This window comes from Hoplias malabaricus, chromosome 13 (assembly GCF_029633855.1).
Source record: "Hoplias malabaricus isolate fHopMal1 chromosome 13, fHopMal1.hap1, whole genome shotgun sequence".
NCBI classification, from domain to species: Eukaryota; Metazoa; Chordata; class Actinopteri; order Characiformes; family Erythrinidae; genus Hoplias; species Hoplias malabaricus.
The window spans coordinates 20,418,747-20,439,639 of NC_089812.1; the positions used below are offsets into that span (position 1 = coordinate 20,418,747).

At 42.9% G+C, this 20,893-nt stretch overlaps 2 protein-coding genes across 2 annotated transcripts in view; both read right to left on the bottom strand.

Moving 5' to 3' along the window:
* Positions 1–11,288, bottom strand: part of LOC136664454 (rab11 family-interacting protein 4A-like) — a 31,409-nt gene extending 20,121 nt beyond the window's left edge. Inside the window, exons 1-3 of the mRNA XM_066641635.1 lie at positions 10,996–11,288; positions 2,623–2,710; positions 1,255–1,337 (exon numbers count right to left, since the gene is read on the bottom strand). Coding sequence (XP_066497732.1) covers positions 1,255–1,337; positions 2,623–2,710; positions 10,996–11,157 — 333 coding nt within the window. The 5' untranslated portion in view covers positions 11,158–11,288. The remainder of the gene's footprint in view (positions 1–1,254; positions 1,338–2,622; positions 2,711–10,995) is intronic.
* A 3,067-nt stretch (positions 11,289–14,355) lies between these two features.
* coil (coilin p80) lies at positions 14,356–20,165 on the bottom strand. The gene is made up of 8 exons (XM_066642592.1): positions 19,805–20,165; positions 17,362–18,120; positions 16,843–17,068; positions 16,242–16,331; positions 16,116–16,163; positions 15,668–15,737; positions 15,261–15,349; positions 14,356–14,495 (listed from the first exon to the last, which is right to left on the bottom strand). Exons 1-8 carry the CDS (start codon positions 20,050–20,052, stop codon positions 14,436–14,438), a joined length of 1,590 nt encoding a protein of 529 aa, XP_066498689.1. The 5' UTR covers positions 20,053–20,165; the 3' UTR covers positions 14,356–14,435.
* Positions 20,166–20,893: the final 728 nt, after the last annotated feature.

Here is a 20,893-nt window from a genome sequence, read left to right on the forward strand (position 1 = left end):
AGTGGTGAGTGTGGTCGTGATGTCCATATAAAGAGTAGTGGATGCGTGATTTCCATATAAGGAGTGGTGGGTGCAGTTTTGCTGTCCATATAAGGAGTGGTGCGGTCGTAATGCCGTATAACGAGTGGTGGGTGCGGTCATGATGTCCATATAAGAAGTTTTGGGTATGTGATGTCCATATAAGGAGTGGTGGATGCATGATGTCCATATAAGGAGTGGTGGGTGCTGTTTTGCTGTCCATATAAGGAGTGGTGCGGTCGTAATGTCCGTATAACGAGTGGTGGGTGTGGTCGTGATGTCCATATAAGGAGTGGTGGGTGCGTGATGTCCGTATAAGGAGTGGTGGGTGCTTGATGTTCATATAAGGAGCAGTGGGTGTGTGATGTCCATATAAGGAGTGGTGGTTGCAGTTGTGCTATCCATATAAGGAGTGGTGGGTGCGGTTGTGATGTCCATAAAAGGAGTGGTGGGTGCGTGATGTCCGTATAAGGAGTGGTGGTTGCGGTCGTGATGTCCATATAAGGAGTGGTGGGTGTGGCCGTGCAGTCCGTATAAGGAGTGGTGGGTGCGGTCGTAATGTTCGTATAAGAAGTGGTGGGTGTGTGCTGTCCATATATGGAGTGGTGGATGAGGTCATGCTGTCCGTATAAGGAGTGGTGGGTGAGGTGGTGATGTCCATATAATGAGTGGTGGGTGCGTGATGTCCATATAAGGAGTGGTGGGTGCGATCGTGCTGTTCATATAAGGAGTGGTGGGTGAGGTCATGCTGTCCCTATGAGGAGTGGTGGGTGTGGTCATGATGTCCATATAATGAGTGGTGGGTGCGTGATGTCCATATAAGGAGTGGTGGGTGCGATCGTGCTCTCCGGATAAGGAGTGTTGGGTGTGGCTGTGCTGTCCATATAAGGAGTGGTGGGTGTGGTCGTGATGTCCATATAAGGAGTGGTGGGTGCGATCGTGCTGACCGTATAAGGAGTGGTGGGTGCATGATGTCCATATAAGGAGTGGTGGGTGTGGCTGTGCTGTCCATATAAGGAGTGGTGGGTGTGGTCGTGATGTCCATATAAGGAGTGGTGGGTGTGTGATGTTCATATAAGGAGTGGATGGGTGTGGTCATGATGTCCATATAAGTAGTGGTGGGTGTGGCCGTGCTGTCTGTATAAGGAGTGGTGGGTGCAGACAGAGAGATAGAATCTCAGAGAGACAGAGACAGAATCTCAGACAGAATCTCAGAGAGACATACAGATCTCATACCTGGTAGTACCCATTGTGTGTCTGATACGGGGGTCTGTCGATGGGGGGAGACCCCAGAGCCGTTTTAAGGACGTCCCCACAACCTGCAACATAGGGACCAGAGTTACGCCCAATTTATACAAACCCTCTCCAGAAATGTAACTATGTGGCAAAAACAACATGTCACTTTGTATTAGTTTCTTTCCTGAAACCTCCTGTAAACTCTGCTCCGTCCCAAACAGCGCCCTCCTCCCTACAGAGTGCACTTTACAGATATTAAATTACCTCTACTACACCACTGCACTGTGTACTACAGAGTGTAGAGGAATATGTTTGAGATTCAGCCCCTAGTGGTGTGGAGGTGTAACTGCAAAGCAACACAGACGCCAGCGCAAAAGAATAAATGGTCACAATGGCGTAGGCTCTGTGTCGAGTCAACGCTGAGGTATAAATCTGAGGTTTAAACTGCAGAAATGTATGGACAGTCAGGAGTGCATTCAGGCTATACTCTAGATCCTGGAACTGCTGTCAGGATTTGATGGCATTCAACCTCATAAACATCAATGATGACAGGTGCTGATTTTGGGCAAATGATCTTAGGCTCATTTGCAGCTGCTTGGCTGCATTTAAGCTTGTGTGTGGAAATCATATGCAGTGTTTGAGTAAACTGCAGAAAGCACCAGTTTACTGTGTTTATCTCAAATATAAAAGTTAAGATCAATTAAATTAAGATCAAATAAAACCAAGATTTATATCCATTTCCAAAACAATATGACTTCTAAGTATTAAAAGTCAATATCCTCTTTATTCTGAGGAGAGAGAGAGAGAGAGAGAGAGAAATAAAGTGTGTGTTATCTCTTCTAAATTTATCATATACACACACACACACACACACACACACACAAACCCATTTATAGAAGGAGCAGTGATGAATTAATAAAACATTCAGAGCAGAGGGGCTTTAACTGCATACATACAAACACACACACACACACACACACACACACACACACCCACACACTCACACTCACAGTCACACTCACAGTCACACTCTCTCTCAGCTCCTCTTCTTATACTCTGTCCACATCCTGACAACAAACCCAACCTAATCGCAGCTAGCCCCAAAGGCACAGGGTGGAGCTCCATCACTCCAGAGAACAGTTCCAGCTTGTGTGATCGGACAGAACAGAACCAAATATAAACAAAAATATATGTCCACCTCCGTGTGAGGACCCGCTCCTTGGAGCATTAAAAAAGTTCGTTCAGGGATGACAGAGCAGCTCGATCCTTCATCTGATGTGAGACTCACTGACTGACTGCACTTTTAATGTGTGTGTAATGGGAATCTCTGACAGATTAGGAGCGGATTAAATAAAGCATGGATGATACCTTTAATGGCAAAGACACCATGGCAGAAATCTTTGAAGTTGATCCGACCGTGAGCATCAGGGTCCAGAAACTTTACAAACTTCTTCACCTGGAAAACACACAGAGAACAGGGAGCTGTATTTTTATACATAGGGCCAGTAATGTTTATGATGGATTTGCAGTGCAGTAGAAATCTCAGTGTGAATAACAGATGGGAGCAGATACTCCATTTACACATGATAGCAGAAGGTTTTGTGTGCATGTTTTCCACAGTGTGGATCAGACACAGCAGTGCTACAGGAGTTTTTAAACTGTGAGTACTGTTCTGAGAACAACCAACCAACCAAAAATATCCAGCCCTCAATGATCTTATCTTCTAGTCCTTCAAAACAGATGTATGTTAAACTTCACTCCCACAAATCCTTCACGAAATTACTATACCTGCTGTTATAGACTGTTTATTCACTCATTCATTCATTGTCTGTAACCCTTATTAATTTCAGGTCGCGTTGGGTCCAGAATCACATTACCCAGAGTTGTGTTCTCACAGGATTAATAAAACCTGGGGTTAAGTTTACTGCTGGTTTTACTGGCTCAGGACACTCCAGAGCACACTCCAGAAAAAACTGAGACTGAAGTTGTCTGTCCGGATGGGATTAAAATCACTGGGATACTCCAGTAATAAACACCTTCCTCCACACCCACAGTGAAAATGTCTGAATACGGACTGTCCTCTGATCAGCGTCCAACATATGATTAATGTGACCATGCACCAAACTAGGGATTTATACATAATATGTCCCCTTTAAAACAACTGAAAATATGTACTCTATGACATAATACACACACACACACTCACACACACACACACACACACACACACGAGAAGCTCTAAATCTCAACTTCACTTCCTCAAGGAATGAGAAGACTGTGATGCATCACCACGGAAACGGAGGAGTTTGAGTGTTGGAGTGTATTTTTAAACAACATGAGGAGCATGAGATCACACACACCTTCAGAGAGTGAGAAATCTAAGATTTTTTTAAGGTTTAAATCTAAAAATAGATCCCAAAACTGAACTAACACTCTTACCACTAATGGTGAACACATAGCTTTCTGTAGCTGTGAACACAAAGGCATTGGAGCTCCACACGCTCGGAGGAGAACACCAACCTCTGTTCATCAGCTCAACACACCCGGAGGAGAAGACTTACCTCTGTTCATCAGCTCAACACGCTCGGAGTAGAACACTAAACTCTGTTCATCAGCTCAACATGCTCAGAATAGAACACTAATCTCTGTTCAACAGACTCAACATGCTCGGAGGACAACACTAACCTCTGTTCATCAGCTCAACATGCTTGGAGGAGAACACTAACCTCTGTTCATCAGACTCAACACGCTCGGAGGAGAACACTAACCTCTGTTCATCAGTTTAACATGCTCAGAGGAGAACACTAACCTCTGTTCATCAGACTCAACACGCTCGGATGTGAACACTAACCTCTGTTTGTTAGACTCAACACGCTCGGAGGAGAACACTAACCTCTGTTCGTTAGACTCAACACGCTCGGAGGAGAACACTAACCTCTGTTCGTTAGACTCAACACGCTCGGAGTAGAACACTAAACTCTGTTCATCAGACTCAACACGCTCGAAGGAGAACACTAACCTCTGTTAATCAGACTCAACACGCTCGGAGGAGAACACTAACTTCTGTTCATCAGACTCAACATGCTTGGAGGAGAACACTAACCTCTGTTAATCAGACTCAACATGCTCGGAGGAGGACACTAACCTCTGTTAATCAGACTCAACACACTCGGAGGAGAACACTAACCTCTGTTCGTTAGACTCAACACGCTCGGAGGAGAACACTAAACTCTGTTCGTTAGACTCAACATGCCTGGAGGAGAACACTAACCTCTGTTCATCAGACTCAACACGCTTGGTGGAGAACACTAACCTCTGTTCATCAGACTCAACACGCTCGGAGGAGAACACTAACCTCTGTTCATCAGACTCAACACACTCGGAGGAGAACACTAACCTCTGTTCATCAGACTCAACACGCTTGGAGAAGGACACTAACCTCTGTTCATCAGACTCAACATGCTCGGTGGAGAACACTAACCTCTATTCATCAGACTCAACACGCTCGGAGGAGAACACTAACCTCTGTTCATCAGACTTAACACGCTCATCTGAGAACACTGACCTCTGTTCATCAGACTCAACACGCTTCGAAGAGAACACTAACCTCTGATTCTGTTCATCATTACACACACACACTGTATTTCTGTAAAAACCTTCCAATTTCCTACTTTAATGTACAAATTCTTTATCACCATAAAATATTCATCAGTGAAATTAAAGGGTCATTACCCCACCATCTCCTCTAATTACATTAGTGTAGTCCTGTAGATACCAAATCATTCACAGTGGACACCAAATAATCCATAAATCATACTGATGAATTCTTAGTATCTACAGAATTATTCACAGTGGATACTGAGTAAGTGATTTCACCGGACAGTGAGGTGGAGAGGGTGGTGTAACCTGCTGTGGAGCAACGGTGCTCAGGGTCAGTGTTAATTCTCTGATCTGGTGGGTGTTGTTTGAGCATCTGCTGTGTGTCAGTGAGATAATGAGTTTCCCTCCGAACTGCTAACGTCCAATAAACCACACACAACAATTCATTACCAGACTAAATTAAACAAGCCCAGAAAACAGATTACACATTTAAACTGTCAGCAGCGAGTCTATACACATTACACACACATCCACATATTCTCTCTCTCACACACACACACACACACAGACATACACACACACACACACACACAGACATACACACACACACACACACACACACACACACACACACAGACACACACAGACACATCTCCTTCAAAGTTTTCCAATTAGTGTCTCAAGGAACGTACATGTACCTTTATACATATACGTACATGAATGTTACGTACATGAATGATTCTAATCTGAAAAACTAGCTGTTCTCTACCCTGTGTGAAATGATGAACTGACCAAAGGGAGCACTTTAGAATGGTCTGGAACTCAAAGTTCAGCAGGGATTTTTTCTATCTCATGCTGGAGATATGAGGTTTTGTTTGGTATAAAATGTATAATCATTAAAGCTTTAGTCCTGAATAACTGCAAAGAAATTAGCCCTCAAATGGCACGGTGGAGCAGCAGGTAGTGTCTCTGTCACAGCTCCAGGTGACTGTCTGTGAGGAGTGTGGTGTGTTCTCCCCATGTCCGGGTGTCCTCCGGGTGCTCCGGTTTCCTCCCACGCTCCAAAAACACATGTTGGTAGGTGGATTGGAGACTCAAAAGTGTCCGTAGGTGTGAGTGAATGTATGAGTGTGTGTCGCCCTGTGAAGCACTAGCGCCCCCTCCAGGGTATGTTCCTGATTCTGGGTAGTCTCCAGCCCCAACGCGACCCTGAACTGGATAAGGGTTACAGACAATGAATGAATGAATGAATGAATGAATGAATGAATGAATGAAGGCATTTAGCCCTCATTAGAGTCACAGCTCCCAGACAAACACAATGAGCCTGTTCCAAATGCCAGTTTCGTCTCCAACTCCTTTGTTTTACTGCAAGAGGCGAGTGATTGAATTACGCCACACTTCCACTGCCCAAAATAATTGAACACGCAGAACAGAGCTCATGCGGGCTGCGTCTCTCTGCCCCTTCTGTGTCTCACTGCCCGGGCTGCAGTGGAGGTGGGCTGCCCTTCTCATCTGAAGGCTTAGTTTAGTACAGGCTTAGTTCTGAGAGAACTGGAGGATGCCCCTGATGTATCCTTCTGTCATTTCCTAGTTCAACGAACACTAGGTAAGATTTGATAGTTTTGCTCCTGGGCTCACTGACCGTTGCAGAGTGTAATTCACCATTACAGCACTGTCCTGAGATCAAGGTAAGGGTGGCAGGGAGATGTTTCCTGCCCACTTCTGAAAGCGACACAGTGCAGTTTCTGCAGTGCTGAGCCCGGAGTATCAGCGACAGAGGCTCTGTTCTCCTTGTTAAAGCTCAGTGGAGCATCACAGTGATTTTGAAGCTGTAATTTTGAGGTAAAAATATTGCCTAATATTGCTTTAAGCACAATTCCCTGTGCAGGTATGTCCTGGAAAAATTACACTAAACTAGCCCTCAGTTCCAAATCTGGACTACAAAACCTCTCCCACATTTCTGCTCCACACTTGCCCATCCTCCAAAGCTTTGTGGGGCAACAGAGGCTGTTTCTGAATACAAAGAACATGCACTTGGTAGAACAAACTTGGCGAGTTCGACTCCTGAGGACATGAGGATGCTGTGGTCAATCTGTAATAGCAATGGCGGAGGACTTGAGTCACCGTCTCAGTGGCCATCTCGCTGAAGTCGGTGCGAAATGCATTCTGGGATATCTGACACTCTCCTGTCTACAGATTTCTCAATATTGCATCCTCAATATTACAGCGGAGCAAAAACACACTGGGGGATCTGCACTGTACTCGGCTAGATATGTACTTTTAAATGGAACTGCACTTGTGCGGCAACTGATGACGTTTCCCAAGAACACGAGAACGTGAGAACACACAAGAACACACACAGAGAGATACCTACTGTCACTAATATTAGACATGCATGACACATTCACAAACATGCGTCCCAGTTGCATACATAACACAAAAACTAATTGGTTGTTGAGTATGTAGGGTGACGTGTAGTTAGAGCAACACTGGGTAATTCTACCTTAAAATTACAGCATCTTTTAAGTTTGAAAGGAGGTGTCACAATGTCCAGCTTCACCATTTAAGATGGAACAAAGATTCCAGAATGTAACTGCTGCACTAGTTAAGGCAGTAACATGGGCACCTGTGTGTAACTGCAGCACAGTTTATGGTGAGAAGAAGGTGAGGCAATAACCTGATGAACACAGTGATATTTACACAGCCAATCGGAGTGTGTGTTCACTGACCACAAGCTGACAAAAACACACAGAGCCACAGAGCAGTGGAAACGAGAGATAATAACGAGGATAATAATGAGGGCACTGTCTCCTCCATCATTACCCAGCGTCCAGATCCCTGTGGTCACGCTCTGATTAGTTGCACGCGCACACACACATGCTTCTACACACACACACACACACACACACACACACACACACTTCCATTACAACAACATATTAAAGTGTTTCAAGACTACACCCTCCACAGTTTAATCATTGATAAAGTCCATTTTTCGGTGTGTGTATAAAGCAAAAGCTCTTAACTCCTTCTGTGAGTATTTTCAAACCTCTCTTTCTTCATTCATTCATTTTCTGTACAAGCTACATCTTGATCCGGGTCTCAGTGGGTCCAGAGTCAACCCAGAATCATTGAGCACAAGGCAGTAACACACCCTGGACAGAGCATCACACACTCACCCTGTCACTCACACACTCACTCACACCTGTGGAGAGTTTCACATACTGACCCTGTCACTCACACACACTCGCCCAGTCACTCACACTGTGGACAGTTTCACACACTCACCCAGTCACTCATACACTCACACCTGTGGAGAGTTTCACACACTCACCCAGTCACTCACACACTCACACCTGTGGACAGTTTCACTAACTCACTCCAAATACTAGTGTGCATGTGTTTGGACTGTGGGAGAAATGCAGAGACACTGGAGGAAACCCACACAGACACAGAGAGAACACACCACACTCCTCACAGACAGGTTTGTTACTGCACTTTTAAGACTGAAATATGTAAAAAAGCAATTTGGGTTTAAATACGCTAACTTTAGTAAAAATTGCCTGGACTAAACTGTTGTAAGTGTGTGCGCGCGCATACACAAACACACATTTCACTGAGAGAAGCAATAAAACTTGTATTCTACAAAACCAGACTCAAACAAAATTGTGCTCTGCTTTTAAAGCGTGATCCCAGGGTCTCTCCAGACACAGTCCATCATCCGTTAAAGTCCACAACCGCAGCTGTCCTCCCCACAGCATCAGAGGACAGCTTAAGGACACAATAAGTACAGCATAAGGACACAGTGAGGACAGCGTAAGGTCACAGTGAAGACAGTGTAAGGAAACAGTGAGGACAGTGTAAAGACACAGAGGACCCAGCGAGGACACCTCGCTCTCCTGAGGACAGTCGGTATAACAAGACTTTACTCCAAACCCATTTTTCTCTTCTGATCTGCATTAACGTTTTACTGGGTTTAACTGAAATAGTAAAAATGGATTTTTGAACACAGATAATGTTGTGTAACAGTAAAGCACTAATAATTATCTTTTCACTCTGAATATTTAGAGACACAGGGATGTTCATTTATTCACAGTCTGTAGAATCAGCTAACACATTCAGACAGTCCACTGTGCAGCGTACCACAACACCACTGTGTCCTACACAGTACAGCACTTAACACTACCACGTCCTTAAAGAAATGTAGGACAAGGGCCCTCTAAGAACAGGAGCTGCTTAACGGGACTGATACTAAAATGTTAACCACACTGATATATCATTGCTGTCCAAAGAAAAACACGTCTCCAAAACAGTAATTTTACAGGAAAAGGAAAAACCTTCTTAATTTTCAATGGAAGTCAATGTTAAAATTTTAATTCAGAGTAATTTGGGAGAGTTTCTATTGGTTTATTCATCATAAAATGTTCACACTGTGTGAAGGACTGCTGCTGTGTTTAAATGATGTAGTAACTAAACATCCACAAACATGAAGATAAGTGTTTTTCTTTGGAAAGCGATGATGTGTTTGCATTTAACATTTAAAACAACACTAGGTCATATGTCTAATTTAAAATTACAGCTTCAAAATCATTGTGATGCCTCACTGACGTGTAATAAGGTGAATAGTGCTTCTTTTATTGCTACTCTGTGCTCAGCACTGCAGAAACTGCATTGTGTAAATTTTGGAGGAGGGTAGGAAACCATCCCCACTCCCACTCCTCCCCATGGATTTCAATACACTGCTGTAAATATTAATTATAATTTAAAGCAACACTATGTAAGACTTGGTATTTTTGCTCCTGGGCCCACCCTATAATTGGAGCGTGCAATCCACTTTTACAACACTGTCCATGTCCTGTCACATGGCTTTAATGTGATGTAGTGATGGTGAAAAATACAATGACAACTGAACAGTGCTCTAATGTGAGTGAGACATGATGGAGGTGGATAGTGTTTAAAAAGATACATTGTGTACATCTCTTCAGGACTTTTGAGAATGCAGTGTGTAGTATGTAGAATAGTTACAAGTGCTGAAGTTAACTACACTAAATAATCCACTGTGCACATTTAGAACAAGTGGATTTTCGAGGACGTTTACAATGGACACTGTCCCACAATTCTCTACATAGTGCACTTCACAGATTATTAAATTCAGATTACACACAGTCAGTGCACTGAAATGTTAGATGGACTTGAAGCTTATAAAAAATCTTTATTTTCTGACGTACAGTGCACAATCCTTTTAGTACAGAAACTTCTATTTTATGACCCACACTGTGCACTATGTAGTGTGCAGGGAGATATTTGAGTTTTAGCCTTTTAATTAAATGGGGCAGCTTCGCATGATGTGTGTGGTCATTGCAACAGTTCACATCCTGTTAGCGACAAACAGTGTAGTATGTTAATACTGTGTGTACTAGGCTGCGGAATGCATACTATTAGAATTAGTATATTCTGTGTAGTATTAGTGTGAATAAACTATTGGGACGCAGCCTCTGATTTTAGGGGAGTGTCTTTCGAATGATGACTGAATGAAGGAGGTGGGATTTTTCAGTTGGATTGTTTGTTAAATTTAGCTTACATACTGGTTTAATTATTATCCTTTAAATATAAATGATACTTAAACCCCATAACCTACAGAATGGCACACGAATCCTGGCTTGTTTAATGATGCTTTAATATTTTTTACAATTAAAACCTGCATTTTGCTATAGCAAGTTTTAATCATTTTTGTTTTTAACTAATTATTTTGATGAAGAATCAATGCATGTCTTGTTTCTCCTTATTTTAAGTGACTCTGCTCTGATTTTTATCATCAAAACAGATCAGCAGCTGGTTTTTAATCAATGTGTGAACACAGCTCTAAGACAGATATATATCAGTTCTAATTTCCTTTCTATCACTGTTTATCATTAAATACAGTGGAGCCCAGTTTCTGAGTGAACTCAGCTCTAAAACAGAATCCTATGAGCTTAAGTGTCTAATGTTTGTGAATTTATTATCTCCATAAATTCTGAAGATTTGCAGCAGGTTTGCTTTATTTTCTTCATCCAAAACCCTGGACACTAAGCTCCTGCTGTAAAAAGCATCTCTACGTTTTACTGACTTTAAAATAAATTCGTATTTCTGTTGTTTATTTACCTCCTCGTGTCCAGGGCCGAACTGGACCCCCAGGTCTACCAGGTGCTGGACTCTGATAAACCCGTCCGAGTCTTCATCACACATATCAAACACCTCCTTCAGCTTCTGGACCATTACAACCAGCTGCTCCGCGTCTGGAACCGGCTCTGGGTCGGGCTCCATACTGGGCCTTTACTGACCAACCTTCATCAACGTCGTCTCCATCGTCTTCTTCTTCTCTAACATCATCATCTTCTTCCTCAGCTCCAGCTCGTCTCCATCCGTCCATCCACTACACACTCAACACACACAGAGAGCAGAGACTCATCAGAGAATCGGCTCTCGGAACCGGTTCTTTTTAAAAGCCAGGCAAACCGACTCACAGATGGATGTGAATCGAGATTTGGTTCTAGTATATACACAACTTCTGAACAAACAACATACCACAAATACTAACACAATTCACAAAACCACACAAACAAACTGCCAAATACCTCATACATCCTACAAAATGAAGCACTGCAACCAAAGTTACACATAGCATTATCAGAATCATACATTTGCACCAAATAGCACACACTTCATTCATATTACCAGATTTTTGTTTTACCAACTACACGCTACACAGGAATATTTGCAGATACACACATGCTGCTGTTTTTTCATTTTTCACCAAACAAGGCAGTGCAACATATGCATAGCAGATATAGTTACATTGGAGTGAACAAAAATATGCACACAAAACAACAGTAAACTGAAAAAGAAAATTCATTCATTATCTGTAACCGCTTATCCAGTTCAGGGTCGCGGTGGGTCCAGAGCCTACCTGGAATCATTGGGCGCAAGGCAGGAATACACCCTGGAGGGGGCTCCAGTCCTTCACAGGGCAACACAGACACACACACACCTATGGACACTTTTGAGTCGCCAATCCACCTACCAACGTGTGTTTTTGGACTGTGGGAGGAAACCGGAGCACCCAGAGGAAACCCACGCGGACACAGGGGGAACACACCAACTCCTCACAGAGGAGCGAGAATCGAACCCACAACCTCCAGGCCCCTGGAGCTCTGTGACTGCGACACTACCTGCTGCGCCACCGTGCCGCCCAAAAAAGAAAATTACAGAAAAAAATGTGCAGAAAAAAAATATATATAAAAGAGGCAAGAGAAATAATTAGGCAGCATCTTGCCACACTGCTGGGTCTGGCCACAGCACCTCGTTCACATCACAGGCAATAACTTCCCTTGCCAGACAGTGAGGGAAGAAGTGCCTTGAGTGACTTATCCATCTCTGATTTGCACCCACATCATTTTCATCACGTGCCTCTTCCATAGCCTGCACAAGAGACATGCACACAAAGGGCTGCATCATTCAGACGCTATGGTGGTATGAGAGTGTTGTGGAGTCTGTCCAGAAATGTGAGAATACACCCAACACCATGGGTTTTGGAGATGCCAGGGCACTTTATGATGTTCCCACCATGTTGGCCAGGAGCACCTATAATGGCTCTGTGGCCAATGACGTTTCTTGATCTTCTTCTGGTCTTTGCTAGGTCAATCCCAGCCTCATCTATAAAGATGAACTCATTTGGGATTACATGAGCATCCATTTCCAGTACTTCCTGAAAGTGCAGAACAAAAATCAGTCAATATGTTGTTATCCATTACACTGTGTGTGCTGTAGTCAATATTGTACCTACATCCACATATTCTCATCTGAGCTCTTTGTTTCTTTGAGAGTTTCTGTCAAAAGTCGCCTTATAAAGTTGTTTCATTCTGATTTGGTTTTGCTTGAGAATGCGAGCCGATTTGGACAGACTCTCGTTTTGACATTATCAACTAAGGTTGCTGTGATTTCATTTGAAAGTTGTCTTCTTTGGCCATGAACTCCTCTACCAGCTCTACCCCTCTCTTTTCCTCTCTCTGCAACGTCTTCCACTGTTGTTGTAAAAAAAAAAGTGCTCACCTGATTGTAGTGGTAACAATTAACCATTGAGGTGTTTGGCCAGGTGGCACATACAAGCAACCTGGGCTCTCCTAACACCTGGGCAGGACCACAGACTGATCGACTCCATGTCACGCCGCATTGCTGCAGTAATTCAGGCAAAAGGAGCACTAACTAAGTATTGAGTGCTGTACATGCTCATACTCTTCATGTTCATACTTTTCAGTTGGCCAGCATTTCTAAAAATCCTTTTTTTGTATTGGTCTTAAGTAATATTCTAATTTTCTGATACTGAATTTGGGGTTTTCATTAGTTGTCAGTTATAATCATCAAATTAAAAGAAATAAACACTTGAAATATATCAGTCTGTGTGTAATGAATGAGTATAATATACAAGTTTCACTTTTTGAATGGAATTACTGAAATAAATAAACTTTTTCATGATATTCTTATTGTATGACCTGGGCCAATTAGCTCAAGCAGTGTCATTCTGAATGGCAGTGTTTTGATATGGCAAACGTGACTGCATGTAATATAATTTGTAATGTAATATAATTTGAATCACTGAAGCAAAACAAGAGTCGGTTGGCTAATATGAATCGATTCCCCCACAGCTACGGCACGCACTCTCATCCCTGAACATCAGCAGTGACGCAAGTGGCGCTGTACGCTGCTATTGGAGGAGACGATGACGCGACGCACGCCCACCAGGTGACGTCATGCACGTGTGAACTCCACCTGAACTGCAAGAAGCTTCTGAAGACCTTAAAATAATAACGTCGGTTTATAATAAATGTGATTATGTTGTTTATACATACAGCACCTGGCTGCTTTTAAGACCTGCATCCATACCCCAATAATCCATAAGTGATTATTATAAACTGTGGTGAGCACAGCTGATATCTGGCCAAATGAAAATGTGTGTTTTTTTTTTATCCTAATCATTTTTTGGCATGAATTCCTTAAAAATCTTTAGCCAAGACCCCCCCCCCATATCTCCTCTTAGATGTATAAAGTCAGCCACTGTTTTATGAACTGCCATTAACACCAAGCCATTGGACAGTTCAACAAACTTGAAGGAGAACACTAACTCCAGATCTGTTACACATGGACTGGCCAACACTGTACTTGTGTTTTGTAGGGTGGAGAGGGCAAACCACCCAGGGAGCTAGGGAGTTTGTGCCAACTAGGACCCCAGGCTATATGGAGGAAACACAGGGGATCAAACCAACAGCACCTGGGAGGCCCCTAGGACACCAGTGTAAAACGTGTTAATTATAACAGGTTTAACTACAGCTGTGAGGACTGACAATCTCCCAGAAAATACTCCCTCAACTTAAAATAAATGAATATATTTACTTATTTTCCAATACAATAAGAAGCAGGAAAATGGCACGTTTTGTTTATCAAAAATATTTATTCAAAAATTCACAGCATTTTAAAACATCCAACAAAACTACCAACAAACATCTGATTTAAGAATCAACACTGAATAAAACTGCTGCTGCTATTTTTCAGCTGGAGTTTTCCATGATCAACCGCGGCTCCAACAATGAATCCCAACGCTCCGTCAGCTGCAGAAACAAAGACAAACACACACATGCACTGGTTAAAACTCTTATGCTCAATAATATAAATTGAGATTTCACTAGAACTGGGTCTCCATTACAGGGGATATATCCCCCTCTTCTCCACAGTGGAACACAGTTCTGTTTCTTAATGAAACGTCTGTGACCTGCTTTGGTCAGAACCCCATGTTCAGCAAAATGTTGTGTCCATTTTGCTGAGTTTAACCTCATCTTTGAGCTCACGGGTCCAGCACTGTGATTGGTCAAGCTCAGACGAAGGGCCGGGGCCATTCTAAAGTCTCTGCACTTGACTTCAGAAGCAGGGCAGAGTCAGAACGGTTCGTTTTATCCCATGTTTAAGGAATCAGGCAGCGTACAGAAAACTGACTGGGTTCTTGTTTCACTGTGTGTAGGTTGGTGGACAAAGAGTTTCTTCATAATATGTCCTCTTTAAGCCCAATATCAATCCTAACCAACAGAGGATTTAGTGGCAACTACTGGTGGAGTTGCAAATTGCATACTGAATAACTACCTCTAGAGCTCTAACACTGTAGAGAACACAATTCCCCTGCTCCACAGAGCAATGCTGGGTGGTTTATACCACTCTCTCAGGTACTTGGCTTTGGGAATGGTGACCCAAGCTCACACTAGAAGTGTCTCTATTTTAAGGATTGATTTTCCACAGGACAAAGTGGCACAGAAAACTACTACTTGCTACAAAGGAACAGAGGCTATTGCGTTGTGTTTTGTGTGTGTGTGTGTGTGTTTTACCTGAGACCCAAGTGTAACAGCGTACTCCACCCTCTCTGAACCATCTGGATTCTGATAAACAAGATCAAACTTCCCCGGCTCTGAACGAGCTACAAACAAACCAAACACACAAGATTATATACATGTTTATATTTAGAAAATACAGTTTAGTTATTCAGAGACAACACTGGAAATCTACTCTTTGTATTTTTGTTGTTAAATAAGTCTAAAGAAGAATTAACAGCACAGAATCCTATTATTACTGCAGTTACACAGTGGCGACTCTTAGGATTTTGATGGTCTTCAAACTCCTAACCTTCATGTCTCCCACTACAAATCAGTATAAATCTGTCGGCACTGTGAGCAGGAACACAGGGTCTGAGGAGAACATTAGATCAGATTAAAAACCACAGGACCTTGGCACTGACCGTGAGTCTGAGAGAGAAGCTCCAGCTCAACCATGTTCGTCACGTGATTAAAACCAATGATCTTCCCTTCCTGTCAAAAAAAAAAAAAAAAAAAAAAAAAGAACAAAACACAACCCACAAACTTTTACCAAACTCCCCTCACTACCACATCATTCATTCATCTTCTGTAGGCACTTCACTCTGGTCGGGAGACTACCCGGAATCACTGGGAGCAAAGTAGGATCTCACACACACACACACACACACACACACACACACACACACACACACACACACACACACACACACACACACACACACACACACACACACACACACACACACACACACACACACACACACACACACACACACACACACACACACACACACACACACACACACACACAAGGAGACTAGAGGAAAGTCATCAGGGCTTCATACAGAACAGTAATTTAGAGGAACTTACTTTATATTCAGACACTTCTGGAGTGTAGTTCTCCGTCAGCTCCAAAAGCTGTTTAAAATAAAAAGAATCTTAGGTTACTGTTTACACTCTAAAAAATACAGTGATGTTCATCACTTTCAGACGAACCTTAAAAGCGATTCTCTGTCCGGCGGCGGGGGGAGCTGCAAGTAACGGCAGAGTGCTGTAATCTCTCTTGGGCTCCAGCACCAGAGGATTCTACAGTAAACAGAAGACAATACATATTCATCACTTCAGATAAACTACTGATAGTTAAAGAAGCAGTCAGCCACTTCCTCCACTGGATCTTCTTTATGTTCAACACACACAGCATTGACCTGCTTTTATTTCCTCCACATTTTCTTGTGTTTTGTGTTTTATATCAGAAAGGTCCAGCTCCGCTGACCAGAAATCATTAATCCCTGAGCTTTTTCTAAAACTTCTTTATCTCATCTTGCGCTCAGACACCATCAAGTTCCTTCTGAAAAACCTACTACAGGTTCTTGGATTCCAGAACCTGTTTAAGTTGGTGGAAATGTGCTGAACGTTTCAAAATCGGGCTCACAACAGGAACAGAAGAGGTCCCAAGTGTGATGGAAAAGGTCTATCGGTGGTTCAGACATATCAGGGATTCAAGGCTAAACATTTTAAAAACTTGGGCAGCATCCTCACTGGATAATACTTTAAGATCACTTCAACACACTCAGAGGAGAACACTAAGCCAACCCACCTCTATCAGCAGGCTGCTGTTGGTCTGTGAATCTTCCTGTTGTTGCTGCTCATCATAGTTAAAGTGAAAGTGTTTTTTCCATGGCGTTCCTCTGGCCCTCCCAAACCCACCCCTGACGCCCCCACGAGCTCTGCCCCGTCCACTGCCGCGCGAGGTCCCTCCCAGCAGCAGGGGGTTGGGGGTCCTTATCACAAGCTCCGTCTCACTGCTGCTGTCCGAGTCTGAACTGGTGGAGACAAGGCATGGACTCAGCGGACCAGTTTAACAGATACATCATGCTCAGTGCTGCAGTGACACTGACGTGGTGATGGTGTGTTAGTGTGCATTGTGCTGGTGCGAGTGAATCAGACAGAGCAGTGCTGCTGGAGTTTTTAACTCGAGCTGCACCGAGCTGAATAGAGCAGAGCCCATGCAGTGGAAAAGAGCCGTAACACCACCACGTCAGTGTCACTGCAGTACTGAACTACACTCGAATCTTATGTAACAACCTACTGCACCTTTAAGGAGAATAACTCTTACCTGTCCTTGATTTTAGCTGCTGGAGTGGATGGAGGATTTGGTTTCTGTCCGTTCTGAGCTACAGCAGGTGGAGGATTCTTCTTAACTGGAGGAGGAGGAGGAGAAGGAGATAATATTGAGGACGAAGGCTGTGCGGAGGGTTTGTTAGCTGACGGTGTTGAGGTTGTGGAGAGAGTGGGTTGTAGTTTAACAGAAGCTGACTGTGGAATAGTGGCGAGCTTGTTTGGCTTTTTCAAAGGTTCAGCCTCATTTTCCGAAGATGTAGAACTTTCTGAAGACGAGCTCTCCTTGACTTTAGGCATAGGTTTAGATTTAATATTAGGTTTAGGAGCAGGAGGGTGTTTCTGAGGACTACAGTCCGAGGAATCTGAACTGTCCTCCTGTTTTCTGCTTGTGTTCACCACGTTTCCATTGACGGATGTCTTCTTGCTGCTTTTCTCTAACAGGCCTTTGGTCTTTGATCTCAGGCTTTCAGCAACTTCAGCTTGTTTCTGCCGCTCTGCTTCCTCCTTTTTCTTCTTCTTCTGTTCATTCATTTTCTTCTTTCTCTTCTTCTTATTTCTATTCTTCTTTAAGGTCTCCTCCGTTTGACTGAACCCATTCACCTGTCCCCCCTCACTTCGGCTCTTCTTCTTTGGTCCCAGAGCTTCATCTTTCTGCAGCAGCTCCTCCTCCTCAGCATCCTCTCTTCTTCTCTTTTTTGCGAGCCCCTGCTTCTCTGATTCTGGGCTCACACACGAAACACTGGACACTTTCACCCTGGGGGGTAAAAAAAAAAAAAAAAAAAAAAAAAAAAGACCTCAGCTACGTTTCACTGGACTTTCTGAAACATTTCCAGGACTATGATGAATAAGGAGCGATGGACAGAGGTCAGAATGCAGGGTTAGACATTGGAAAGGATGAACAGACACTGGGACAAAGGTACGGCGATGGATGAACAGGGCTTGGGATTAGTGATCGACCAATATGGATTTTTTGATAGCTGATGCTGATTTTTAGACAGCAGTAGTGGCCGATGGCCCATATGTAAAGCCGATTTTCCCATTCCTCAGGCAGTGAATAAACTAGAGACATTATCATGATTTATTTTTACAGAAAATCCTTCAAATTTGTAAAAGAAACCATTTTAAACCATATTAAATGTAGGCACTTGTCTTATTTTTGAAAAAAAAAATGTTACTGACTATAAACTTCCCATTACTTTTTTCTTTTTAAAATTGTGTCTCCTGGGGTCAATTTTCATCAGGTAAAATTTGGAGTTGATACCTCCTACTGATGAAGAGGCAAGCGCCGCTGTGCTAACTTTGTGCGTGAGCTGCTTGTGGGCTCTTCAGGCTTCGAGAAGCAGCAGTTTTGTCAATGATGAGGAAAAAATCTGAAGTTTGGAAAATTTTATTTTTTCAGCTTTAATTCCCTAGTCCTACATTTTCGCGTATATCCTCGCGATCTGAGAGTCTGACCGTTCGATTGGCTTATGATATGTACACACTGATTCAAATATGGTGCCGTGAAAAATCTGAAAGTCTGTACTATCACTAATATTTTTTCATAACAATTTCCAATAATATAACAAAAATACATATTTATCAGTGGGATTATATATAAAAATGATTAAATCAATGAAAATCAGTGACTTTAAGCTTTAATTTGGTACATTAACTGTCGACTTTGGACCTGTAGTACTTATATACTGACGGATATAACGAGTGATTTTTTTTTTTTTTTTATAGGTGCCACAGACCAATGAGCGAAATAAGAGGCTAAATAATGCTGGGTTTCTAGGTTACAATTATCAACTCATAATATAATTTAACGGCCAATGCCAATTATATAAAAAATGCCAAAAATCGGCCGGCCGATATATCGGTTGATCACTTGTTGGGATAGCTGTGTTTGGTGCAGAATTAGTCCTCATCACACAGATTTAGGGCAGCCTTAGTCCTGTTTAAGCGGGTTTGGAGCAGAGTTAGTTCTGGTTAACTGGGTTTAATGCAGAGTTAGCCCAGTTTAACTGGGTTTAGTGCAGAGTTAGTCCAGTGTAACTGGGTTTAGTGCAGACTTAGTCCAGTTTAACTGGGTTTAGTGCAGACTTAGTCCAGTTTAACTGGGTTTAGTGCAGACTTAGTCCAGTTTAACTGGGTTTAGTGCAGACTTAGTCCAGTTTAACTGGGTTTAGTGCAGACTTAGTCCAGTTTAACTGGGTTTAGTGCAGACTTAGTCCAGTTGAGTTGGGTTTAGTATAGATTTAGTCCTGTTTAAGTGGATTTAGACCAGATTAAGTTCTGTTTTACTGGGATTAGTGCAGAATTAGTTCTGTTTAACGAGGTTTAGTGCAGCTTAATTCCTCGTTGTTTTTAGAGCAGTTTTGCCCAATACAAGAGCACCCACCCCCATACTGTGCTCTCTGAGGGGATTATAAACATTAATGTTTGTTGCTGTTTACCTGATAGAGTCGTTGTCTCTAATGAGGTATATACTCTCTGTAGTGGGCAGGTAGAACTCATCTATGTAAAGGTCCAGTTGAGTTGAGCGGCTAAACCCGAACCTCTCTTGTATCTCACTGCACAGGTCCGCTATAACCCTGCAGCGGTTCTGATCCAGGAGAATCCAGCTCCTGCAGCACTGCGGCCCGCCCGGAGGAGCGGAACAGAACCGCAGCTTCAACCGAACCGCGCCACTGCTCTCCGCCATGCCGCAGGAGTCGACCGGGAAAGAATCGTCTCTTTTCACCCGGCTCTTTTACATGAGCGGTGCGAGTCGACTCACGTGGATAAGCTGAGCGCATTCTTCTTCTCCACAAGAACAGTCTCTGCTCTTCTGGGTGGCTTTACAGTGGCTGCTGGAACATTTCTGTGAGGATCTGATGGCATTCAGTCCCTTGAATATTAGAGAAGTCAGATGCTAAAATTTTTACTTAAAGTAATTACTTCCAGATCATATGAAGGATTCGGCTCTTTTGAATTGATCTAATTCACTCAAAGAGCCTATGTAGAGCCGGCCGAATTAATCACCTTCACCGCCCCCTAGTGGCCTGGAAAAGCACCGTGAAAACACACAAATACACTACTGTGTTAGTGATTTTAGAAGTTATTTTCCATGACAAAAGTCCCCTAATACCTTAAAGATGGGTGACGTTCATGTAACTTTACACTTTGACCTTTATTCAGTACACTTCTGAAATATAATAGCAAATACTTGGAACACCTAGCAACCAAATAAAAAAACATAAGGAACCACGTGAGATACCATAGAACCAACCGTTCACCGGCAGCACCCGCCGTAATATCCACCAAAAACACCAGAGCAACACCATAACACCAACTTTAGTGATACCTTAGCAGTCACCTGGGAACCATTTTACTAACAGCCTAGCTACTACTTTGAATCCCTAAGCCACTTGCAGAGACCATTCTGCGTTTCTGAAAGAAGGCATGTTTAAATTTTTTTATCCAACATTTAAAATATGTCTTCAACAATCCAGAATTGTGTACAACACAAACTTATAATAGACATATCAGATTCATTTTACAAT

Coding starts and splice junctions, on each gene's coding strand:
- coil (XM_066642592.1), bottom strand. CDS start 20,052: ATGGCGGAGAGCAGTGGCGCGGTTCGGTTGAAGCTGCGGTTCTGTTCC. Junction 16,164..16,241: donor GACAGAGAATCGCTTTTAAG/GTTCGTCTGAAA, acceptor TATTTTAAACAG/CTTTTGGAGCTGACGGAGAA. Junction 15,350..15,667: donor GCTTCTCTCTCAGACTCACG/GTCAGTGCCAAG, acceptor GTTTGTTTGTAG/CTCGTTCAGAGCCGGGGAAG.